This window comes from Electrophorus electricus, chromosome 4 (genome assembly GCF_041902795.1).
Source record: "Electrophorus electricus isolate QZ-2024a chromosome 4, ASM4190279v1, whole genome shotgun sequence".
In the NCBI taxonomy this organism is placed as follows: domain Eukaryota; kingdom Metazoa; phylum Chordata; class Actinopteri; order Gymnotiformes; family Gymnotidae; genus Electrophorus; species Electrophorus electricus.
In genome coordinates, this window is record NC_137500.1 from 39,217,501 (window position 1) to 39,239,152 (window position 21,652).

Sequence of the window (21,652 nt, forward strand, 5' to 3'; positions counted from 1 at the left end):
CTTTTGGCACTTTCTCTTAAGCTAAGGCAGGGGATTTTTCTTTTTTTATATACTCTCAAATCTGATTTTAAATTTCACATACAAATCAGAGATTTAAGGGATAAACCTGATGAGCTTTCAATACTTGGTCAGCTAAAAAGGCCCACCAGGTAGCCTCTCAGGTGTTGGATCGGCAGCTGTTGGCCAACAAATAGCTGAGGTTGTGTGTTGTTCAACTGAACTGAATCTGCCAAGCTTCAGAACAAGTACAGCCCACACAATGTGCCCACACTGAATGGAAAGAACCTGGTAAATGGTGATAGTCCATTAAGTTGACAGAAGCAGTAGGTGGCTTTGAGTGGGAGGGCATATGGTGGAAGAGGGATATATAGTTTGGACTGGTGAGGATCTAAGGAGTAGTCCGCATGCTGTTCCCAGATTTCAAAACATTGTTATTTTCCCATGCGCTGGGCTGGAGCTCAGCCAGGGAATGGAATATCACAGTGTGTAGGTCATGGCTGTTTTAGGGTACATACTCAAGAGTTTTGAAAGCAAACAAAAGTCCCCAAGCTAAGCCCTCAGGGACAAATGTGTTTACCCTTACAACAGTGAGAGATCACTTCCACCCCCACACTCAGAGTGAGAGCAAGGGGCTGATAAGGACATAGAAGAATTAAATTATTATATGCTTGAGAAAGAGTGTTAATTAATCCATGTTAATTAAACAATCAGCAAAGTCCTTTCATACATTAAGCCTGCTTTTGGAAACGAGGCTAATAGGCAAATGTTTACAACTGAACAAGATTACACCAGTTATTCTAAGTACATAAGCAAAATAAATAAACAATGAAATTATGACAACTAAAAAGAAGTGATAGTGTATGAGATATTGTTCTCTTTACTTCAGTATAATAAAGGACCAGCATCTCACCTCACGCACATACTCCTCTTGTTCCTCACGCAATGTGAGCTCAATAAAAATCTGCTGTAGCTTCTCATTGCAGTAATTGATAATGAACTGCTCAAAGCTGTTGTCCTGTGGAATTAATCACTGTTAATCATCAAAATTACATGTTTACACTGCAGTCAAGCACCATACACAGGAAAAAAACAAAACAAAACACCCCCCCCCCAAAAAAACCCCCACACTGTTCTCCTTTGGTGTCCTTCTCATGATTTATTTATCTAATAAGATTTCTTTATGACTGTGGTTTAGTGTTAAATATCCCTTATTAAAGGAAGCGCCAAAGACTTAACTCTTAGGAATCATTGTGCTTTCACCCAAAATGTAAAATTACAATATCAGTCCATAATAATGGAATAATAATTATACTGCCAGTTTTAGTAGAAAAGATACTGCTTTTCATGATCAATTGCATTTTACTGTATAATAAGTACTTTGCTGGATTCATATAGTGATACACAACAATTAGCCATCCAAAGTCTTCAGTGCAATCTTAAATATTGAACAATGTTTAATAAAAAAAAACAAAAACAAAAAAAAACATAACTACTAATTTATAGCATTTAACTAGCCTCTTATGAAAAGGTTAAAATTAATTCTTGGGTTAGTTAATATTAGTTAACTATTCATTTACTTTAAAAAGTTCATGTTAGAATTCTTGTGGTTGCTCATGAGGGAATATTCCAAAGGGTTCATCAACAGATAAGAAAAAAAAAATGCAAATAATTAATTCTTTTCTCTCTTACAATCAAAAAAGGAAAAACCCACAACAGTGCAGTCTCTTAGAGCCAAAGTCACTGCAATCCTGCTGTGCCTTTTGGTAAAAGCCTAAACATGTATATAAAAAGAATTCTGCCTTTTTGTATCATTATTTATAAACGTTGCACTCACTCAGAGGCTATACTGGCAGCGAAGTCCGAGGCTGCAGTGTTTTGTGATTATGATGGCAAATGTAAGTGACAACTTGGACATGAACAACTGCAAATGCTTCATCAGTGTGGCCCAAAAGCATTAAAATCACTGCAACTCAGGCTAATGTTTCCATAACTGTCTGAGGAAAAACCTTAGTATAGGCAGTGGAACATTAGCTCTGAAGTGGAGAATTACTGCCAGAGTACAATTAACAGGGCTATTGTGCATCATCACCACTGTGTGAGGCTAGAGAAACAAAGCACTGAATCAGGACAAGATTAAAGGCTTTAAATCATAGCATGCGTACTGGCACATGACATCTTCAGAGGAGTACTTACTCCATCCTGTAGCCCCCCAACCATCACCACAAACAACAACAACAACAATAAGGAAAAAGGAAGACAAACAGCTGAGCAAATAATATGGACAAATGCAGATAAACAGACATCCACAGACAAGCACAGTGCCACCACACTGCCATAATAAAGAAAAGTAGTAGTGGTGTTAATACACTATTTTAAGGTACACATAATTTGTCTTAATTAAAATCTTATTCCTAGTTCACCGCAAATTGGATGCATCTAATTGGTTTATTAAACATTCTGTTTTGTGAGTAATTTGCCTAACAATTGATTGAAGTGTGTATTGTGCATTATTACAATAATGCAATTTAATTATCTTTACACAACAAAAGATTAATTATGTATCAATACATAATTTATGAATAGTAAATGAACCATTTAGTATCCAACTCAGGATCTTACCAAGATAAGAACAAGACCTTAATTAAGCCTTTAACGGTACTTTAATGGTAGGTGTCTTGTCTCACCCATGCACATCATACTCATTAAAAAAAGTTCACTAGATGGTACATCTAAAACATATGTATAAGATATGTACACATGAAAAAGTAAGGTGGGTGATTGTGCTGAACACTGTATGTATGGAGTGTTGGACTGAAGCGTTAGTGACAAGTTGTGTTTCTGTCAAGACATCTATAAATGCAGCCTTGCACTTCAGGTACAAGTCACAGAATATGAAACTGATTTTGGAGATCTTACCTCAAAGATCTCAAAACCATAAATATCCAGCACACCCATAACCTTCTTTCGGGCCTTGGTTTTAGCCTAAATATAAAATATAAAAAAAGTAACTATAAATTGTTATACAATGTCTAATAATAATGTGAAAATAAGATCAAGAAACATACCTTGATGCTTTCATTGATTCGGTTCACCAGCCAACTGAACATACGGCTGTATAAGTTTTTGGCAAGTGCATCACGAGCATAATAGGCCTAGGATATCAAAAAATCATAATTATTAACACATTTATATTTTCCATACAGTAAAAAAAAAATGCCACCCTCAAACACAAAAACAGTACGAGATCAACGCAAATATTCTAGTTCAAAGAGACATTATCTCATACTCATTCATGAGTGAGGTCATCCAAGTCATGTCAACCTGGAACACTGTCAGTTGGGGTGTGAAGCTGAACTCTGTCTGACTTTAAGCAAATTATCCAGAAAAAGAATGACACTTGGCTACTTTTCCTGAAACCATACTTGGGGAAAGTGAAAGCAACAAAGGCATAGGTGAACATGTCTCTGGGGACAGGGCTGTAAGGATATAAGCTTGTACAGACAAGGCCCATAATGTCTCTTCTTTCTAGCGTATTTGGCTCAACTGGCTAGACAGGTGGGTGTGGCCTCTGGGGCCATGCCATAGCTCAGTGGAACAGCACCCCTATGAAACCTCGTCTCTTAACTCTCAGTGGAACAGCACCCCCATGAAACTTTGGCTCCTAATCTATCAAAGACACTAACAGCAACTATGACAGATGTTTCTATAGGCATGCACCATCCTGCGTCATTTAATGTTTGGGAATCCTGCAGAATCCCGACCAGTCTTTGCAGCTGGGATTTCCTGTTTCATAAATGTCACATGTCATTTATTTACTAGTTCATATGCATTTGCTATTTCAGAGGGGCATAAATGATTCTGTAATTATCATTTGTGCACTCAAGTAGGAGCCATATTGAAAGATTTCAGGACTAGAAATTTGACTCTAAAGCTGGACGGAGGGAACACACTGATATCATCTCCCACTGCAAGTCCATTCACCCGAGAAGAAGGAGAGACAAATATGAACTAAGGGAGTGTTATGAAGTGCTATGCTATTAATAATGGAAAGAAAGATATGAATAATCATCAAGTGTGGAGTCAAGTGGAGAAGGCCAACCTGAGCGACATTTAGTGTTGTGGACACCTTCTCCATCTTAGCCTCTACAGTACGGAAGCTGAAGGCTCTTTCAAGCACCAATTGCTCGATGCCCAACAACTCACACATCTCCTTCAGATCTGCAGCAGGAACATGGCAGACAAAATACAGTTGAATATCCAACAAAATAATGAGCTTTGAATGGAAAGGTTAATACAACATTACAGTACAAAAGAAAACAAAACATACGTATTCAAAATTGAAAACACTTCAACAGTAATTAATATATGCTCATAACATATACTACGTTTTTCATGACTTTTACAACATTTTATGTACGGTAGAAAGGACAGCGGGCTTGGACAAATGATTGCCAAATGCCAAATGATTGCCAAATGATTTCTGCATGTCAAATCTACAATGAAGGTTAAGCCAGAAACCTAACAAAAGACCTTCATATCAAACACTATAGCAATCCACCTTACTAATGAGAAAGGACACAGAAAACAGTTTATTGTTACTAGGTGTTGCAGACCACTCTGAGATAAATGTCTTATGTAAGTGGAGGCATGGACAGAGGTTGAAACATTGATTATATCGGCACTCTCCACAGAGAACTATTAGAAAAAAAAGCAGTCAGGCAGAGCAACAAAACTTTCCATACAAATCACACAATTAAATACATAAACAATCGATTCATGTTGTGAGGACAAAAACAACTAGATTAACCAGTGACACCCGACTGCCTACAGAATGATGGCTTATATAGAGCAGTGTGGTATTCCTTTACTTAAAAATACAAGCATTAACTGCATCATAAACATTCATTAAGTGACTGCACAAATAATCAACAGATTGCAGTAGAGTTCAACCAGGTCGCCAACATACACTAACAGGTATGGGACACGGTCCCATTAATTTCACATTAAGTATTAATGATTTCCTTCACCAAGGAAATCTAAATCCAATATTTAGATATATAATAATCAGCAAATATAGTGATAATAATGTTCCTTCTGATTGATGATTTGACTTTCTAGATAAATTCAACTTCAAAGAAAAATAAAGTCAAAAATGTTGCTGGCTCTTCCTGGAGAAATTTCATTTGCTTGCTTTGTTTAAATCCCTTACCATTTTTGTCCTTGACACGGCTTTCGTCAAAGCCATTGGCACGTGACTCGGGCTTGAACTCTATGTTTCCCAGCTTGAGCACAGCAGCCACGAGCTCCAGCACCGACTGCACCTCATCCTCTAGGAAGCCCACAATCTGCATGGCGTTCTGGTGGATCAAGTAGGAAACGTTCCAGTTACTAAAGCTGATAGACAATTAATATGATACTACAGATGGAAGTTGTCAAATGAGCAAACCCTGATGGACACCTCAAGGGTACTGGGGAAAGATGTGAAAACTTACTCAAACAGCTTTGTGTTTATCATTTGCTTGCTCTACACACACATTAATTTAATCAGTGGTTAAGGTGCTTGACTTGTAATCACAAGGTTGCTGGTTTAAGCTCCACCACTGCCAAGTTGCCACTGTTGAGTCTCTGAGCAAGACCCTTAACCCTCAATTTCTCAAGTTGAATTCACTCATAATTGTAAGTCGCTTTGGATAAAAGCATAGGCTAAATGCTGTAAATGTAAACATAGTTCAAGGATGGTTTGGTGACAGTTATAGCTTCAGTAATGTGTATTAATTGTACCATTACAGTACACCATGACACCTATGGTATCTGATCCGTGTGTGTGTGAGTGTGTGACATGGCAAGCTCACCCTGACTGTCCTGAAGTTTGCTGCATCATCAAGTCCATTGACAGTGGCTGAATCAAGACTTAGATAATTATATTTGCTAAAATCTCGGCCCAACTTCAGTTTTTCTGAAAAATTAACATACTGTGTTACAGTGGCAGAGTGATATAGAATGTCCAAGAGTCCATTTAGCTGAGGATCAACTGGGTATTGGATATCTTACAGGCATTGTTACAGTTAGATATAGTTACAAATCATACAGCCTTCAGTTTGGTTTACCCTTTAGAATTCTGAAATTAAAGACTACTACATTGTTCTTTTTATTAAGCTTGTCAAACAATGGCCATGGTCCAGTGAAGTGCAAATAAAGCATGATAGAGCAGTCTCTGTTGACCCAGGTGCCAGGGACTTTCCTTTTACTTTAAATCATAATTCATTCATCTTTTACCACAACTCTGCACAAACCTATGCATACACATTATGGGCCCATTTTAGAGCTGTATGTTACAGGTGTAAGTACAGAACATGTACAATTATTGTATGTGGTCCCCCTTACTGAGCATATCCTCTGATGCTCCAGATAACAGCTGATAAAAGATGTGGAAGTTCCTTTCTCCTCTTGGCTGCTTCACAACACGGGACTTCTCCAGAAGATCTGAGGAAAGAAAACATCAGGAAAGCACATAAATTACTTTGGAATCAGTTTAAGCATCATATTACTTAACACACTAGACAAACTGCATGAGGAATTCAAGTAAAGGACTATTCTGAATAATAAAAATAAAAATAATAATAATAATAATAATGTGCTAATTAGCAGTGCAGCAAGGTTCGCAAAGGGCTTGTTTACCAAATATGTAAATGTAGGGCCAAAATATTTGGGGTGACAGTAGTATATTGAACCTCTCTTTGACTATTGTGTTTGCATATAAAACACAAAGTCTGACAGAATCCATCTCTCTGGCAGGATGGGACACATGCCAAAGCACATAAATATACTCACCAGAGCCAGACATTTATTACTAAAACAGGATTATGCACACGGTGTTATATATCAATGTTATAAAATTATTATGCAACTTTAGTCACTTATGTAATTATTGTACACTTGTTCTTTAGGGGCTTGGGTGGTAAAAAAAACAAAAAAAAACCCCAAAACAACTCAGGTTTATTTGTTAGAGAAAAGGTATTTGATACACAGCAGTGGCTCAGTGGCTCAAAGCAAAGATCTTATCAGTACTGCAGGAGCCTATAAAAGATGTCCTCTCACACCTAAAGTGTTAGCCAAAATAAGGATACCTTCACATATGAATTGCTCTCTGCTCTCTCAATCTTACTGGTTCAACCTTTTAAACGAAAAGATTTCAGAGAACATCTCTCTGCACTTTTTAATGTGTTTGCTTAGAAAACTCAGTTTGTTGTTGCATTAGCACACTCACACTTTCTGAAAAGTTCTGAAATATGGGGAAACTGCTGGAATTTGGGGTCATTGCTGTCTTCTGCATGTCATTCAGGGCATTTGTCCACTCATTTTCACACAGCTACCATTTCATGGCTTCCACCAGTTTTCTGTAAGGTGTACTGGCTTGATATAAATGGTGGTACACTGAATTATTAACCAATCCTGGATCTAAATACAGCATATGTTAGAGTTCATCATAAAAGTTTATCATGCTGTATAAAAGGCAAAACAAGCTAACCTTGTCAACGGTGTCTTGGGCATACAGCAAAAACAGGGTCTAATTGCACAACTGTGTGGGTGACTGGTAAATTACATTTAGAGCAGATGTCTCCGTCATTAAAAGCAACACACAATAACGTAGTGAAAAAGCCTCCATCCCAGATGATGTGCGGCTACTGTGGCAAATGCAAACTATTTGGGGACGTGTGGGTGTGAAGTGGTGTGACTAGTGGAGACGGACTAAACTTAGAGCCCTTTGAAGCACACCCTGCATTTGTGCGCCTGTCCCAGCCCTTTTGCTTTGCTGCAGGAGGACACAGTCCGTGGTTTTGCAGTGCGACAGAGCTCTACGATAGTTTCCTGAAGCGCGACTGTGGCCACCACTGGAGCAGAAGAGCTCATGAAAAAGACAGAGCTTCTGTAAACCACTCAAAGCCCCACAGAGGTACTGTTAAATGGGTGGAACCAATATCGATCCTGTAATTAAACTCACAGTTACTGATGACACCACCCAATGGATCTCCTTTGAAGTCAAACTCGATGTCCATGTACTTTCCCTGTGGATAAAGGAGCAATAATTTGTATTAGCATGTCCAAAACAGGCATGTTAGAGTCCAAACACTAAAAAGCCTTTCCTTTGCATAGTCAAAACAAGATATGAGGGAGTATGCTGTCCTGATGAGATTACACCAAGGCCTTCAATACTGGAAGACTGCAGGTGAAAAAAACCACGTCAATACTGTGGCTTGTAATAGCAGGACGCAATGCCTGCAGAAAGGTAGCAGTTGCTGAAAATCCTGCTGAAACATGAGTCAGCAAAAATAAGGCTGCTCTAAAGTCACCAAGTCAAGCACAGGTCTATTCACAAAATAATCTGTCAATCATATTAGACTTTCCAAAAGGAAAACACATTTTCCCCCTCTGAGAATGTGAAAAAAAAAAGAGACAGACATCAAATTAAAAAAACAGTAATCTCAGTTTTTTGCTGGCTGGCTTGACAAGTTGCGCTTTTCTCCATTTTGTAAGAGGACTGCCTGGCTGTCCTTTAAAGCAACTACCTAAACTTCTCGCCCATCAATGGAAGGAAGAGAGAGATCAACACTTGTCAGTATAATTTGGCCAGAGGAGATGGCAACTTGCACGGTAATTTGGTTATACAAAACACAAAAAAGAGCAAACCTCTCTATGCATGGAAATATCAGCAAGGATGTGCTTTTCTGCTAGTAGAATAGGAGGGGGTTTTGGTGTTATTGTGCAGAACACAAAAACTTTAGTCTCTGACCTACTTGTAGAAGCCCAGGATCATATTAAAAGACATCAAGAAAGAAATCAGAAACAGCTATCAGACCCCCCGCCCAAAAAAAAAGCATGAATTAGATGTTTGCTCCCAATTCTGCAATTTGTTTTTTTTCTTCCCCTCTGTACCATGTAAATGTGTTTACTTGCTACAACAGATCAACATTCAGCAATTGTATTTCACCTACTAATACTGGGTAACATTTCTCCCCCCCCTTCTTAAAATATAGAATGACCAAGCCTGCATATGGTTGCAACCCTTTCTCAGCAATGGGGCTACCCATGTGACATGACTGATCATTTTTTGCTTTATATTCTGACATGGCAAACACACACATTAGAGCTTTTTTATCAAGTGACAGTTGGCCAAGTGCCCAGTAGATAAAAGGAAGTTGAGGCAGATGCCAGAGAGATATGATCCCTTTCAGGTCCTAATGGCTCTCCTGAGACCACCTCCTCCCAGATGCACACAAACACATATGCCAGCTTGTCTTAATAGGTAATCTGAACTGCACTAGGGCTTGGATACAAAGTGAAGCGTGTGCGATCACGAATAACAAAAGAACAGCAAAAGGTGAGGAGGTCCTGCAGACACACGCAGGGCTCTTAGAAGAATACTCAGACATCTAGACATGGATGCCAGGGAAATTACAACTTGAACTTCATATTTATTTTCTGGTTTGTGCAGTAAGCGTAATTGTTCTGTTCTTCCTATGTTAAAGACAGCATTGCCAAACAAGAGCAGGTGTTGGTAAATAGGCAGAACAGAACAATAACAGAACACTCCAGACCTTTTCCTGAACTCCAAATGACAATGATGGAGAGACAGAACTGTTTGGGAGACAGACACCTAAGAGTGCAACAGCACAGCTCGCATCCGGGAAAAAGCAGAGGGAACTGAGGTGGCAGAGGAAATGTGGGATAATGGAATGGGGAATTTAGTTCCATTATTGACTACATGGATATGGATGTGATGTGCCATTATAAGCATTATGTGAATTACTACGGATACAAACATGTAAGCCTAATAGAGGACAACATGATTCAACTTTGGAAAGGTTAACTGAAAAAAATTGCATGGAAATGGATAATCATCAAGCTCCGAGTGTTCTGTTCATTTGCTGGCTATTTATGTCTTGAAAGTCTGAGATAAAGCTTGCTTGTTAAAATAATTTTTTGCAGAGATTTGAGTGTGGATGTTTTTTCATATTTCGTTTCTATTTTTATAGATCCAGCACCTCAACCAAGTTTGATGCCAGGGGAGGAGTAATCATCTTTTTACTGTAAAACTCTGAAGAGACACTGAACAAAATAAAAATAATAATTGACTCTCCTACGGACAACAAGAATCTTTTCACAACTGAGGTTGAGGTGAGTGAGCTGGACTATACATCCCTGGAAAACTACATAAAGGTATAGCAACAAGTTTACACCCTCTCAATTACAGCTAAACCTAAAGCCCCCATCAAGACTGACTGCATGAATATGATTTATTAAAAAATTTAAATATGCTATATTCATGAAGGAAGCTATACTCAGCCAATACTCAGTGGAGAACCATGCAAAACAATCTAATTTTCTCAGGTCTATCTATGAAGGAAAACCTTGAAAGTGAGATCAAAGAGTTCATGTAAAACACTAAAAAACCCATCTGAACAAGCAGAGAGAACTACAGATGTAGACAAGGCCTTCATCTACACTCACAGACACAATTAGTTAATCAGTGCTCAAACTTCATGAAATGATGCCTGCCATCACAAATACAGATGAATTAAATATAGGGCAAATGACCACTGTCCAGACAGAAAACCTACTGCATCCAAGAAAGATTCTATTTGAGATTTTAGTGGCATTTGTAGAGGTACTGGGATGTATACTGGAATTATTGCGTGCCCATCAGATTCAGCTTTATAAAAACAGAAAAGAAAGACAATTTAGCTGCACATGTTATACATATCTACTGTGTGAAAAATATGCACCACGTGCACACCACAAATACACACAGAGTTACTGTAGTCATTTATTACTCTAAATTTTCAGACAAAACAAACAAAAACCCCACAATAAAGAATGGACTGGGGAAATCCCTCTGTATGTCAGATACCCAGAGTGAGAGAGGGTGATGTGGTTAAGTATCCAGGTGTTTGAATGATGTGAAGTGTTAAGTGTCCATGGTGTGAGGGAGCTAGAAAGGATGTGATATTTCGCTGAGCTTTAATGTCCATCAGTCTGTCTGACAGTGGCTGGGGAAAAGCTACTGTGGAAGCATGCTTTGAGCGCTCTCTGGCCTTTGGTGACTCAGGTTGTATTTTGAGTTCCTCCAACTAAAAGACTGAGCTGGGTGGTTTGGATCTCTGAGGATGCTCTGTGCTTTTCTCCTGCAGTGCTGGGTATGTATGTCCATGGGGGGAAGGCCGGAGCTAATGATTCTCTATCCATTTTTATGACTGGAAGAGATTTCTTCTCACCTTGGGTGGTGTTTCCGAACTACACAATATTAAACCAGCATATATATATATATATATATATATATATATATATATATATATATATATATATATATATATATATATATATATATATATATATATATATATATAGCAGACATGCTTGAGACCCTACAAAATAGATAAAAGAATAAATGCCCTCTCAGCCAATGAACTATCCAAAATATACTCTCAGTTTCGGGTAAGCAGAAACTTGACTGTGGATCCACCCAGAGCTGGAACAAAACAATACAGGAAGGGCATATGGGAGAATGAATGATCATCATATAACATTAGTGCTCAGTGGTAAAGAGATCTCAAAGCAGAGCACTTCAGTCACCCAGAGCAGGAACCACTCATCATTCCAGCAGCAGTTCTCCAAGAGTGGGTCAGAAACATGAACTGGGCAGCGCCTGGCCCCGACATGATCCGTGCCTACTGGCTAAAGAAACTAACAGCTCTGCATGGCCAACTAGCAGAACAAATATAAAACCCGGCTCCTACATGGTCTGGTTAACAGAAGGCAGGACAGTACTAGTCATGAAGGACTTAACAACTATCTATTCATAACATCAACACTTCTGTCAGGAATTCTTGCCACCATCAGTGGAGCATTTGTGCAAGTACATGAGCACTACTCAGCAGGCAACTGGTAATCCTACATGCAAGAGTATCAATAAAATGAGTGCACAGGTTTTAAAGCACATTTCCTGAGCTACCTCACATAGATAATCTCCTTTTGCCATTTGTGTATTATATGAAAACTAAACTATCTTATTCCACCGGTGGCTTCGAAACCCATACCAGTGATTGGTGAGCCATTGGAGTTGGTCCTGGTTGACTGTGTAGGACTGTTGCCAAAAACCAAAGCAGGAATCCAATTCCATTTAACAGTCCTGTGTGCTATGAAGATCCTCTAAGGAAAAAAATGACTCGGGCGATTAAGTTTTACTGTGTTTCGCCTTCCTAGTACCATACAAACAGATTAGGACTCTAATTTCACCTCCAAGATCTTTTAAATCCCATGAAGTGCTGGCTCTGCTGCCTGTACCTGATTCAGCTATGCCATCTGGATTTGAAAGACTGTATGTTATTTAGAAGTAGCTCAGTGAAAGTGGTCATTAACACTTCAGAATGTTAAAGTCTTACTACAAGCTCAAAGAGCTAGAGTGTAAAGGCACACAGTGCACCGTCGCTGACCTGAAAGCACCATGGCTCCAGCATCTGTACTAGACACAGATCACATCCCCTGTACGATGTTCTCTTACCTCTTAGGTCTGCGTCCCTATTAGGACTTGATTTCCCAATTCAGAGTTGCTTGTATGACTGAATTCACTTAACCCACCACTAGTTGGTCATTTGCCAGAGTCACATGAGGAATGCTTTAGAGACACGATGTTTTCCCCATCATTTCCAATGATGTACCCAGAGAAAAAACTTAAGGTTTTAACCAAACTGTCTCTTGAAACATGCATATCATGTAAATATGGTGAAGCTATGAGACAAGAGGTACAATACCTCTTTAAACATAGATTAGCCATATCAAGTTGTAGTCCCTGGAGTTCACAATGTTTGTTGATAAAACTATAATTGATTAATTTTCTAGACTATCTGATGACAAATTAAAAGAAACTTGCCAGTATACAGGGAAAATTGGACAGTTGCAGTCCAAAGAATACAATATTCCTTACTGTGAGAGAATTTATAATGTAGTAGGGTATAAAAGTTGTCTTCTAGACTTATTTAAACTCAATCTAATACCAGTATTCAAAACAATAGAAAATGACAAATGTGTAGGACTGCATTGCCCCCATCAAGTATTGGATGTACTCTAGCAATAAAAATGTCAATAGTATCCAGTATCAACTGCCTAGTCATAATGATTTCAATTCAGTTTCCAAGTAAATGGTTTACATGGCTTAATTCCATGGGCTTCCTGTGATACAAAAAGGTAAGAGCTGTTTGTGGGAGGGAACACAAGTTTATTTCAGTCGCCATTAACTGTTATGGTAGGATCAATGGTTTGCATGGATGTATTCTTATGCAAACACTCGGCGGAGGGATGAAATCAGTCATTCAGCACTTTGGATAGAAATGTACACAAATACTTACAAATCGAGATGAGTTGTCATTCCTCACGGTTTTGGCATTCCCAAAAGCTGCAAATGGGTTAACACTGAATTAGTAAGAGGACAGAACACTTCCATAGTGCCTTTTATTGACAGTCTGAATGTGTAGAATCAAAGGAGTAAATTATGATGTCATTTTTGTGTCATCAGAAATATGCACAGACGACAGGAAACCCAAAACTTGGGAGTATGGAACATATTAAATGTTTTTCATTCATCAGGCAAAGCTTCACACATCCATTTCAACCTGGCTTTTAGGCTGATTAAAATTTGATCTTTGTAAATCTGTGCAATGAAAGGTCAGCATATATTTTATATATATATATATATATATATATATATATATATATATATATATATATAAAAAAACCAGACTGTCGCAGAGGAGCAAAGATGACAATATTGCTTTAGTGCGTGTGGGAATACTGACCATGTGAAGGTAACATCATTATATTATTAGAGGTGTGGTACTCCGTTTCATTGCTAATCTTTAAAGCTTTAAAGGTTTATGGACCATCTGGTGTTTACTCATGCATTCAACTCAGGGAAGCATCAAAAACTAGTGATGTCACAGCTAACAGCGAGACTAAAACTACAAGCCATTACTTTAAAATCTTTCTGTGCTTTTCTTCAGTCCTGGCAGCGCATAGCATCTATAGAAGCAAAAGCATGGGGCAGGAAGTCTGGGACATGGGGATCATTACAGCCAGAAGCTAAAAACTCTCACAGATGTGGAGCTTAACTGGGCACTTCTATCCCCCTCATCACTCACTGGCACTTCCTGTGCATGGCCTTTATGTTAAAAACACAGCCCTGTTTGCATATCAACAGGAATCAGAGAGTGTTGTGCTCTATTAGCAGCAAAAAGCTCACAGCTGAGCCCGGGTGAAATGATAAAGGGAAAATGAAGCGCACGGATATGTCGGAGCCCCAAGTTGTCAAACCTGTCATGAACAAATTGAAGTGCAACGTGGTGAAGTACACCAAAATGTGACAAAAGTCCCAGGTGCCCGGGATCTAAGTTAAACTGACGCAGGTTTTCAGCTGAAGCGCAATAAATGAGATGCAATGTGAAAATAATGAGTTTAAGATCAAAATCTGGCTCCATTGGACCCGTACTGCCATTAAGGAAGATTTCCTCCACCACAAAACGTCAGCAGTGTGTGCGTACGCTCCTGCAGCCGTCAAGTCTTCTTGTATGTTGCTTAATGCGGGTCATTCTTCCAAAATGAACTCACTTTTGATTAGTCAGCGATCAGTTTTCTGTAAGGGAACGATCAATCTCCTGACATACCACCATCCTCTTATGCAACCATCCTAAACTATTCTATGAACTACTAACCTTTAGAATTGATCATTTTCTGTCCCTTGCAGATAGATAATCATTTTAGATACAGGTCAGTTTAGTGTCAGTTTAGTACAAAAGAACCAGCTTTTAAGAAAGATAGGAAGGTAGCCTGGTAGGAGAGTGTGAGTGTGTGTTTGTGTGTGTGTGTGTGGTGTGTGAGAGCGCGCGTGTGTGTGTGAGAGCGCGTGAGTGAGAGAGCACAATTTAAATGGGACATATAAAACACTTTTTTTTCCCCTCCATCTCTTGTGCACTTATATTTGGGTATCTGGAGTGCCTACCAACCCACAAGCTGTGAAATTAGACAACCCAATCAGTTTCTTGTGGGCTGCCCTAAAAAAAAGAAAAGAAAAAAGAAAGGAAACTGTTCAGATTTGGATCCCTTAAACACATCATAAAGGGAGTCATCAGAATAATCTCCAGCTCCAGCCCCGTATCAGACCTGCTAGCATGTCAAAGCTAAGCACAGAGCAGCACAAAGAGCCATATCAACCCCAGCCTCAGTGGAGAAAGGAGGTGATCTGATAAAATTATGATGGCCACATCCCAGCCACAGGCAGAAAAAACCTGCATGTGTGCTACTCACTTTGTGACTGCTTTTACAATGCAGGTTAGCAACACTGCATGTTGTACTAGGGAAAATGTACTTTACGACATGTAATTTGTTATCCGTAATTTGACAAGAAGGTATGCTTTTCAGTACATAGGTATGTATGTTAAGGTGTATGTAGCTGATAGGATGAGTAGCAAGCTGATCTCAGAGCAAATGCAAGGTCTGACTGGTTCACCAAAAATTTTCTCTAGCAGTCTTGTTTCTCCCAGGTATCATGCTCAACAGTTGCAATAGTAGGGTGAAACTGAAAACGCATCAGCACACCTTGTGGAAGTATGGGGTGTGGCTCATCATTTGAAGAAACATGCACTCAACCCAGATGCTCTGAGCAGGGATGTTCTGACAGTGTGAGAAGAGTGCTGAGGTTCTTGATCCTTGTGGTATTTTGATCAAAGCATGTGCCAAAATATGTCAGACATTTCATTTAGACCCCATGAAACTGTTAACTTGTGTAAAGGGGTTAGAAACAGCTCCCATTATATACATACCCTCTAGCACAGGATTAGACTGTAGTAGCTGCTCCTTCACTTTGTTCACTTCATGGCCCTTCCCACACACTGCAGCCACATATGACATCACCAGCTTGCTGGCCTCTGGCACACACAATTCAGAAGAGAGGTCAGAGGTTAAAGTCAGCTAAATGGAGCAAACCACACCCCAAAGCTCCCTCCTTCACCAGTCCTGTCTGTCTGGCTTTCCTATCCCACCCAGTTCCCTATAGGAGTTAACCCATTTAAATCACATTAGATCCCATTTATACTAAACTGTCAGTGTTTGAAATTAAATGTTTTTTTTGTTTGTTTTTTTTTATATAGAGTTAGACAAAGAAAATTCACTAAAAGAAAGCTGCACAGACCAGCACAAATCTGACTATGTGGAAAACCTGGGCTAGATATTTAGCTTTAATGACTCTAGATAAAAGAGTTGATCACGTTTGAAAGAAGAAACAGTTAAAAGTAAATTTACTTTAACTTTGATGTAGTGCATTATACAAATCAACTTCATTTTCAAAGTCACAGCTGGCTTTAAAAGAATGCTAAAAAACAGGTACCCAATCACAGCATAATTTACTTCAACACTAGGTCCAATAAGCCATAAAACCGTGCTAAATCATCCCTACAGCTGAAAATATGAAGCCACCACATGCACAGTTCCCAGAAACACCTTTTGTTGTTGTGCCATAAAAGACTAAACATAGCGCAGACAAATCTTGACCCTTGCTTTAGGTTTAAGGGATATCATTTACATCAAAGGACAAACCAGTCAGTCTACTTTCTTTTCATAAACAGGGAATCTCATTTTCCTTAACAATTAATGCATGTCATTTTAGCATTTTATGTGCCACAGAAAGGTAGGAGCACTAAAGACAGACCAAACTAGAAAATGAGGCAGTTGTTAACTGGGGGCATGCGTTATATTTTTACTAAATCAGAACAGAACATTTTTCAAAGCCTGTGACAAGTACTGAAGTATTAACACCTTATTTTTTCTTTAAACTACAAACACATGTAGCCATTGCTAAACTCTCCATTTATCCTACTCCTCTGCCAGATAGAATTCCTAGACTTGACTTTTATGCCAATGAGAGATGTTTAAAACAACAGAAAACTAAAGATGGATGGTAAAGCATTGTGAACTGCTATGATTCATGCAAGAGATTAAGCTGGGTTGGATATTAAAAATAAAAAGGGAACAAATCCTACTAGAGTATACCATTTAAACTTTTCACTTTTCATCTTGGAGGCAAATGAAAATATAATTTAGCTTGAGATCTGGATAAAAAGTTATTGTAAACAAACAAACAAACAAACAAACACACACCACACGATAACCACATGTACCAAGTTATCATAATTATGCTGAAATCAGTAAATGACTAGCCCCAGGTTCCTGATAGTCAGAACATCATACAGTGAATAATGACCTCTCCCTGTGGTGACCACTGACATCTGTGGCTCTCCTGGGCAGTTAGGTGTGTCAATGCCAAGTGACTATGATGCTAATGCTCAAATGTTTGTTTGATTCCAGACTAAAGGCATAAAGTAGATCCTTTTCTACCTCCAAGACTGCACATGATAAATTCATCACATAGAAACAAAGATTTTGAACTTCTTTATTAAAAGTGACTTATAAAATCCCTGCATCCTCTGTTAAAATCAACTAATGCAAATCAATCAAAACCTCAGAGCTTGGGTGCATGTTACATGCTTAACTGTTACAACACTACTACAATTGAACTGTCTGAAAAACCCAACTTCTTCAAAATCAGTATAGAACTAAATTAACTAAAATACAGTGATTGTACTTTTTTTACTTCTTTATTAGACAGCAATGACAAAAGATGACAAAAATAGACAAAAACAGAGACATGGTAATTAATTTAGTTCAAATTTTCTCCTAATACACTAGAGTAAAATCAACCAGAACACAAGTTTGACTGTTTTTGTTTCCATTAGACTATCTTACAGTTTTTGATAAATGAACAAAACAGCTGGAACAGAGCCTTGAGGTTTCTGTAGATTTTCATCTAAAGTAAATTTATTCGTTTTGACCACAGGCATGGAAACTTCTGGTACTTCAAAAATAAAGCAAAGTTACTTATCTTACCAGTCTTTCCTGCCCCACTCTCTCCTGTAATGAGGATGCACTGGTCTTTATCTTGATCGCGAAGAGATCTGTAGGCTTCATCGGAAAGAGCATAGCTGAAAAAACAAAAACAAACAAACAAACAAACAAAAAAACATAAATGGACATAAAAGCACTCAGATATCTGAGAGGTGTACCTTGGTGTGAATGCAATGTTTGCACAGAGACTAAACACTACAATATATGCAAGCATTGTCTCCTTCGGGTTCAACTCTTTAAAATCAGCATTGTGTTTCCAACTACAGTGCAAGGGCTCACAGGATAATCTACTCTTCCCTGATAAGTGAGTACAAAGGCGACATGGTTAGAAGTTGTTCAAAGCTACCTGTGCAGGTCAAATATCAGGTGATCAACAGCAGACTGCAATCTTGTATAGAACTAGGGTGCATTTGCATAACAGTCGACAAATTACTGGACCATGTATTAAATTTCAAAGGCATGTTCTGCTGTAGGTTTTCTCTGGGCTGATGGGTATTACACACCAGCAACCATCTAACATGTATTACAGCAATGCATGTTAATGTGGTAATGATGAAGGGAGATGGAAGCAGCAGAGAACAGTCTGAAAGCAAAAGGCACACAAACGAGTGAACTTCAGATTCATGCTTTTAAGAGGGCTTTTCAGGTGCAGGATAGTTACCTGAAAAACCCCTCATTCAGGTTTCCCTTTGTCTGTACTTTTGTTTAATCATGGTAATTGTAGCACACATTAAAAAGAGGTTAATAAATTCCAGTACACATTTATAACAGGAAAGTAGGACCTAGATCTAGGGGGCTCTACCACATAACAGTAATCACTTAAGCTCTGATCATATAAACAAAAACACAAGCAGACTGACAGCTGAGATAGGAAGGAGAGAACATGGGACTTGCGTTTGCATAAGGAATTCATTTAGCCAATATCAGTTCTGACATTAAGACTATCCCATTCCATCCCCTACCCCATCAGACCATGAGACCTAAAACCAGCCAACCAGCCACTCACTCAGTTTTCCCTTTGTCTGTACTTTTCTACAATCATTACCCAGGAATTTTCCAGAACAGCCACTAATAATAGTAGTTCTATGGGCAAAATGTTTCAAGTTGTTTCCCCGCCTGTAAAACATTTAGAATTCCCCCTAGCCTCAAACTTCATAAGTGCTTGAGATTAAAGAAGTACAATTAATTTCATGATCCCTTTATGGATATATGAGAAAAATTAGCCAGTAAGAGTTTAGCGTAAACTCCAAGGAAATGTTAATAGTACAGCTGTAACATTTTTCTGCATTTCATCTTTTTTTTTTTTTTTTTTTTTTTAAACAGGTAAGAGTACGCATTACAGTATGTGATTACATATAAACGTGCCAGGATAAAACTTCTGAAGGCACCTGTTGGATTCCTTACAGATATGAATGGTGTCATCACAGCACCCAAAAGATACATACTCTTATTACATGAATGAATTCATGAATGAATTTGGGAAAACAAACAAAAACCAATTAATAATACAACCACCCCCCCCCCCCAAAAAAAAGAACAAACCTCTAGTGATGCTCTGGAGTCGGATTAGACCAAATTAGAAGATGTAGCATCTAGCTACAATAAACAAAAACCAGAGCAGTATCTGATGAACCTGTGAAGAATCTCTAGTCTCTCTCTCTCTCTCTCATATATATATATATATATATATATATATATATATATATATATATATATATATATATATAGATATATATAGTCTTTCACCAAACAATCACAGACTACGTTCAAGCCATAACAGCATGGGTAAATAACCGATGAATAACAAACGTGCTCTATATATGTCCATTAGTCATCTTGAATATTCTAAACATTATCTAACATTAGGTTCCGCATTTAGTCATCCCCCCCCCCCCCCATGTCTACTCAGCTGGAAATAGTAGATGCATGCAGTAGTTTTAAAATCATACCACTGTATAAAAATACTTTTAATGCTCCCACATTGATTCCATTTTGACAGTGGCTAATGTAAACAGACAAAATGCCAAAGAGCCGCATCCTTAAAATAGGCGGAGATGAGCAAAGAAATGGCGCCATTTACAGTATGTTCAAGCGATTCTCCACTTCAGGTGCAGCCATGGCCAAAGTCCAATAACCAAACCACAAAGCTGACTAAAAAACAGTAGCAGCTACCGGAACTGTGGAAGCACAAAAACAAACACGTTTACTCTCTGACTAACAACTGGTACAAACCCACTCTGAAACAACATAGTGGTTAAACCCTACACCAAGGTCTACAGTACATAACAGTAAAACAGACAGAGTCAAAATGAAAGGGTACATAAAATAAGCAGAGCAACAGAACAAAACAGCAAAATATCAGTTAGTCAGTTAAAATATAACTAGGACACACGTGAATAAAAACCTCCTCTATAATTACATTATTTCTTTTGTATACCTTGACATTTAACATTAGTTAACATAGCTAGCAGAGCATCCTAGTGTGTCCACCTCTGCTGGTCAGGACTCAGGCAGTCAACATGTTACAACAGCTAGCTTACCAGGCTGACAGAATTAAGCCTTCAAAACCAGTCAGCACGGTCCTGAGCACTGTTACTGAAAAACATGGTCTGCAATTTCTAGAGTAATGCTTTACCTGTCCTTTTATAGGACACAAATAAGTCATTCGGAGGGGGAAAATCAGCTAAATTTGACATTAGTTTTCTGTAGCTAACTGATGAAAGCTGTGTCTGTTCTAACATTCATGGTTTGACAGATATATTATGAAATTTAGGGATGCAAATAAATTTACAAGTGTACTCTAAATTACTGAGATCTATCAGTGTACATTACTGTGCTATATGTACAGTGTGGTTTTTGTATTTTATAGTTTTTTCCATAGCTGTATTCATATCTTCGAATTACAAGACTTTAACATGTTTATATTTTACATATAATAGTACTGTTGAAATAAAACTTTTGAAATAAAGATTACGTTTTGCAATTTTTGGTTGGTGTCAGATTATAAAAATGGTAATGAATTCTGGTTGAAGGGGCCCCTGTGAATCTTTGCCTAGGACCCCAACAGAGTTCATCTGAAATTGAAATCTGGAATGGAGAGGGTTTATTTATTCATGAGCCCACCAAAAAAAAGCTTCTTACAATCTAGACTGACATCATAGGTTTGTAAATGGGAGTGTAAAACTTTAGTTGGTGCAAAGAATTCCCAGCTGCAGTCATACCTTCTATGTAGACAATATTCAGCCGTTTAAAATGATGAATAAATGCATTCTGTCACCTTTAATAAAAATTCTGTCAGTGGATGAGACAAAACTTGATGCCAAGCAACCACTGAGAGCATCAACGCAGACTTCACAAGGCTGTGGCCTGATGTCTCCAAATCTGAAGCGGAGGAAGGGTGGTGGTTGGGTTGCATGGCACACCCCTCAGCACACAGCCTACAGCAAAGTGAGCATTCATTTCAGCTTCCCAAAGCCAGTAGTGCAGCCCAAACCCACAGCATGATGCAATGTCCAAAAATACCCTGAGCATGGCCATAAACTTTCAGAAATGGACCAAGTAAGCAGATCTAAAGAGGCGCCTCAGGTTCATCCAGTCAGGTGGCCAAAAAACCTCTCAACTATTTCCCACTAAAAGTGTGAACCAT

General features: G+C 38.5%; 1 protein-coding gene across 3 annotated transcripts in view; it reads right to left on the reverse strand.

The window, feature by feature from the left end:
- The window catches only part of myo1b (myosin IB), a 61,168-nt gene that overhangs the window by 22,433 nt on the left and 17,083 nt on the right, over positions 1-21,652 (reverse strand). For all 3 annotated transcript variants that reach the window (XM_081713722.1, XM_027012651.3, XM_027012649.3), the window contains exons 4-14: positions 17,989-18,083; positions 15,870-15,974; positions 13,404-13,450; positions 8,003-8,066; positions 6,385-6,483; positions 5,853-5,956; positions 5,210-5,357; positions 4,100-4,218; positions 3,066-3,152; positions 2,917-2,982; positions 911-1,015 (exon numbers count right to left, since the gene is read on the reverse strand). In XM_081713722.1, the coding sequence (XP_081569848.1) occupies positions 911-1,015; positions 2,917-2,982; positions 3,066-3,152; positions 4,100-4,218; positions 5,210-5,357; positions 5,853-5,956; positions 6,385-6,483; positions 8,003-8,066; positions 13,404-13,450; positions 15,870-15,974; positions 17,989-18,083 (1,039 nt within the window). The remainder of the gene's footprint in view (positions 1-910; positions 1,016-2,916; positions 2,983-3,065; positions 3,153-4,099; positions 4,219-5,209; positions 5,358-5,852; positions 5,957-6,384; positions 6,484-8,002; positions 8,067-13,403; positions 13,451-15,869; positions 15,975-17,988; positions 18,084-21,652) is intronic.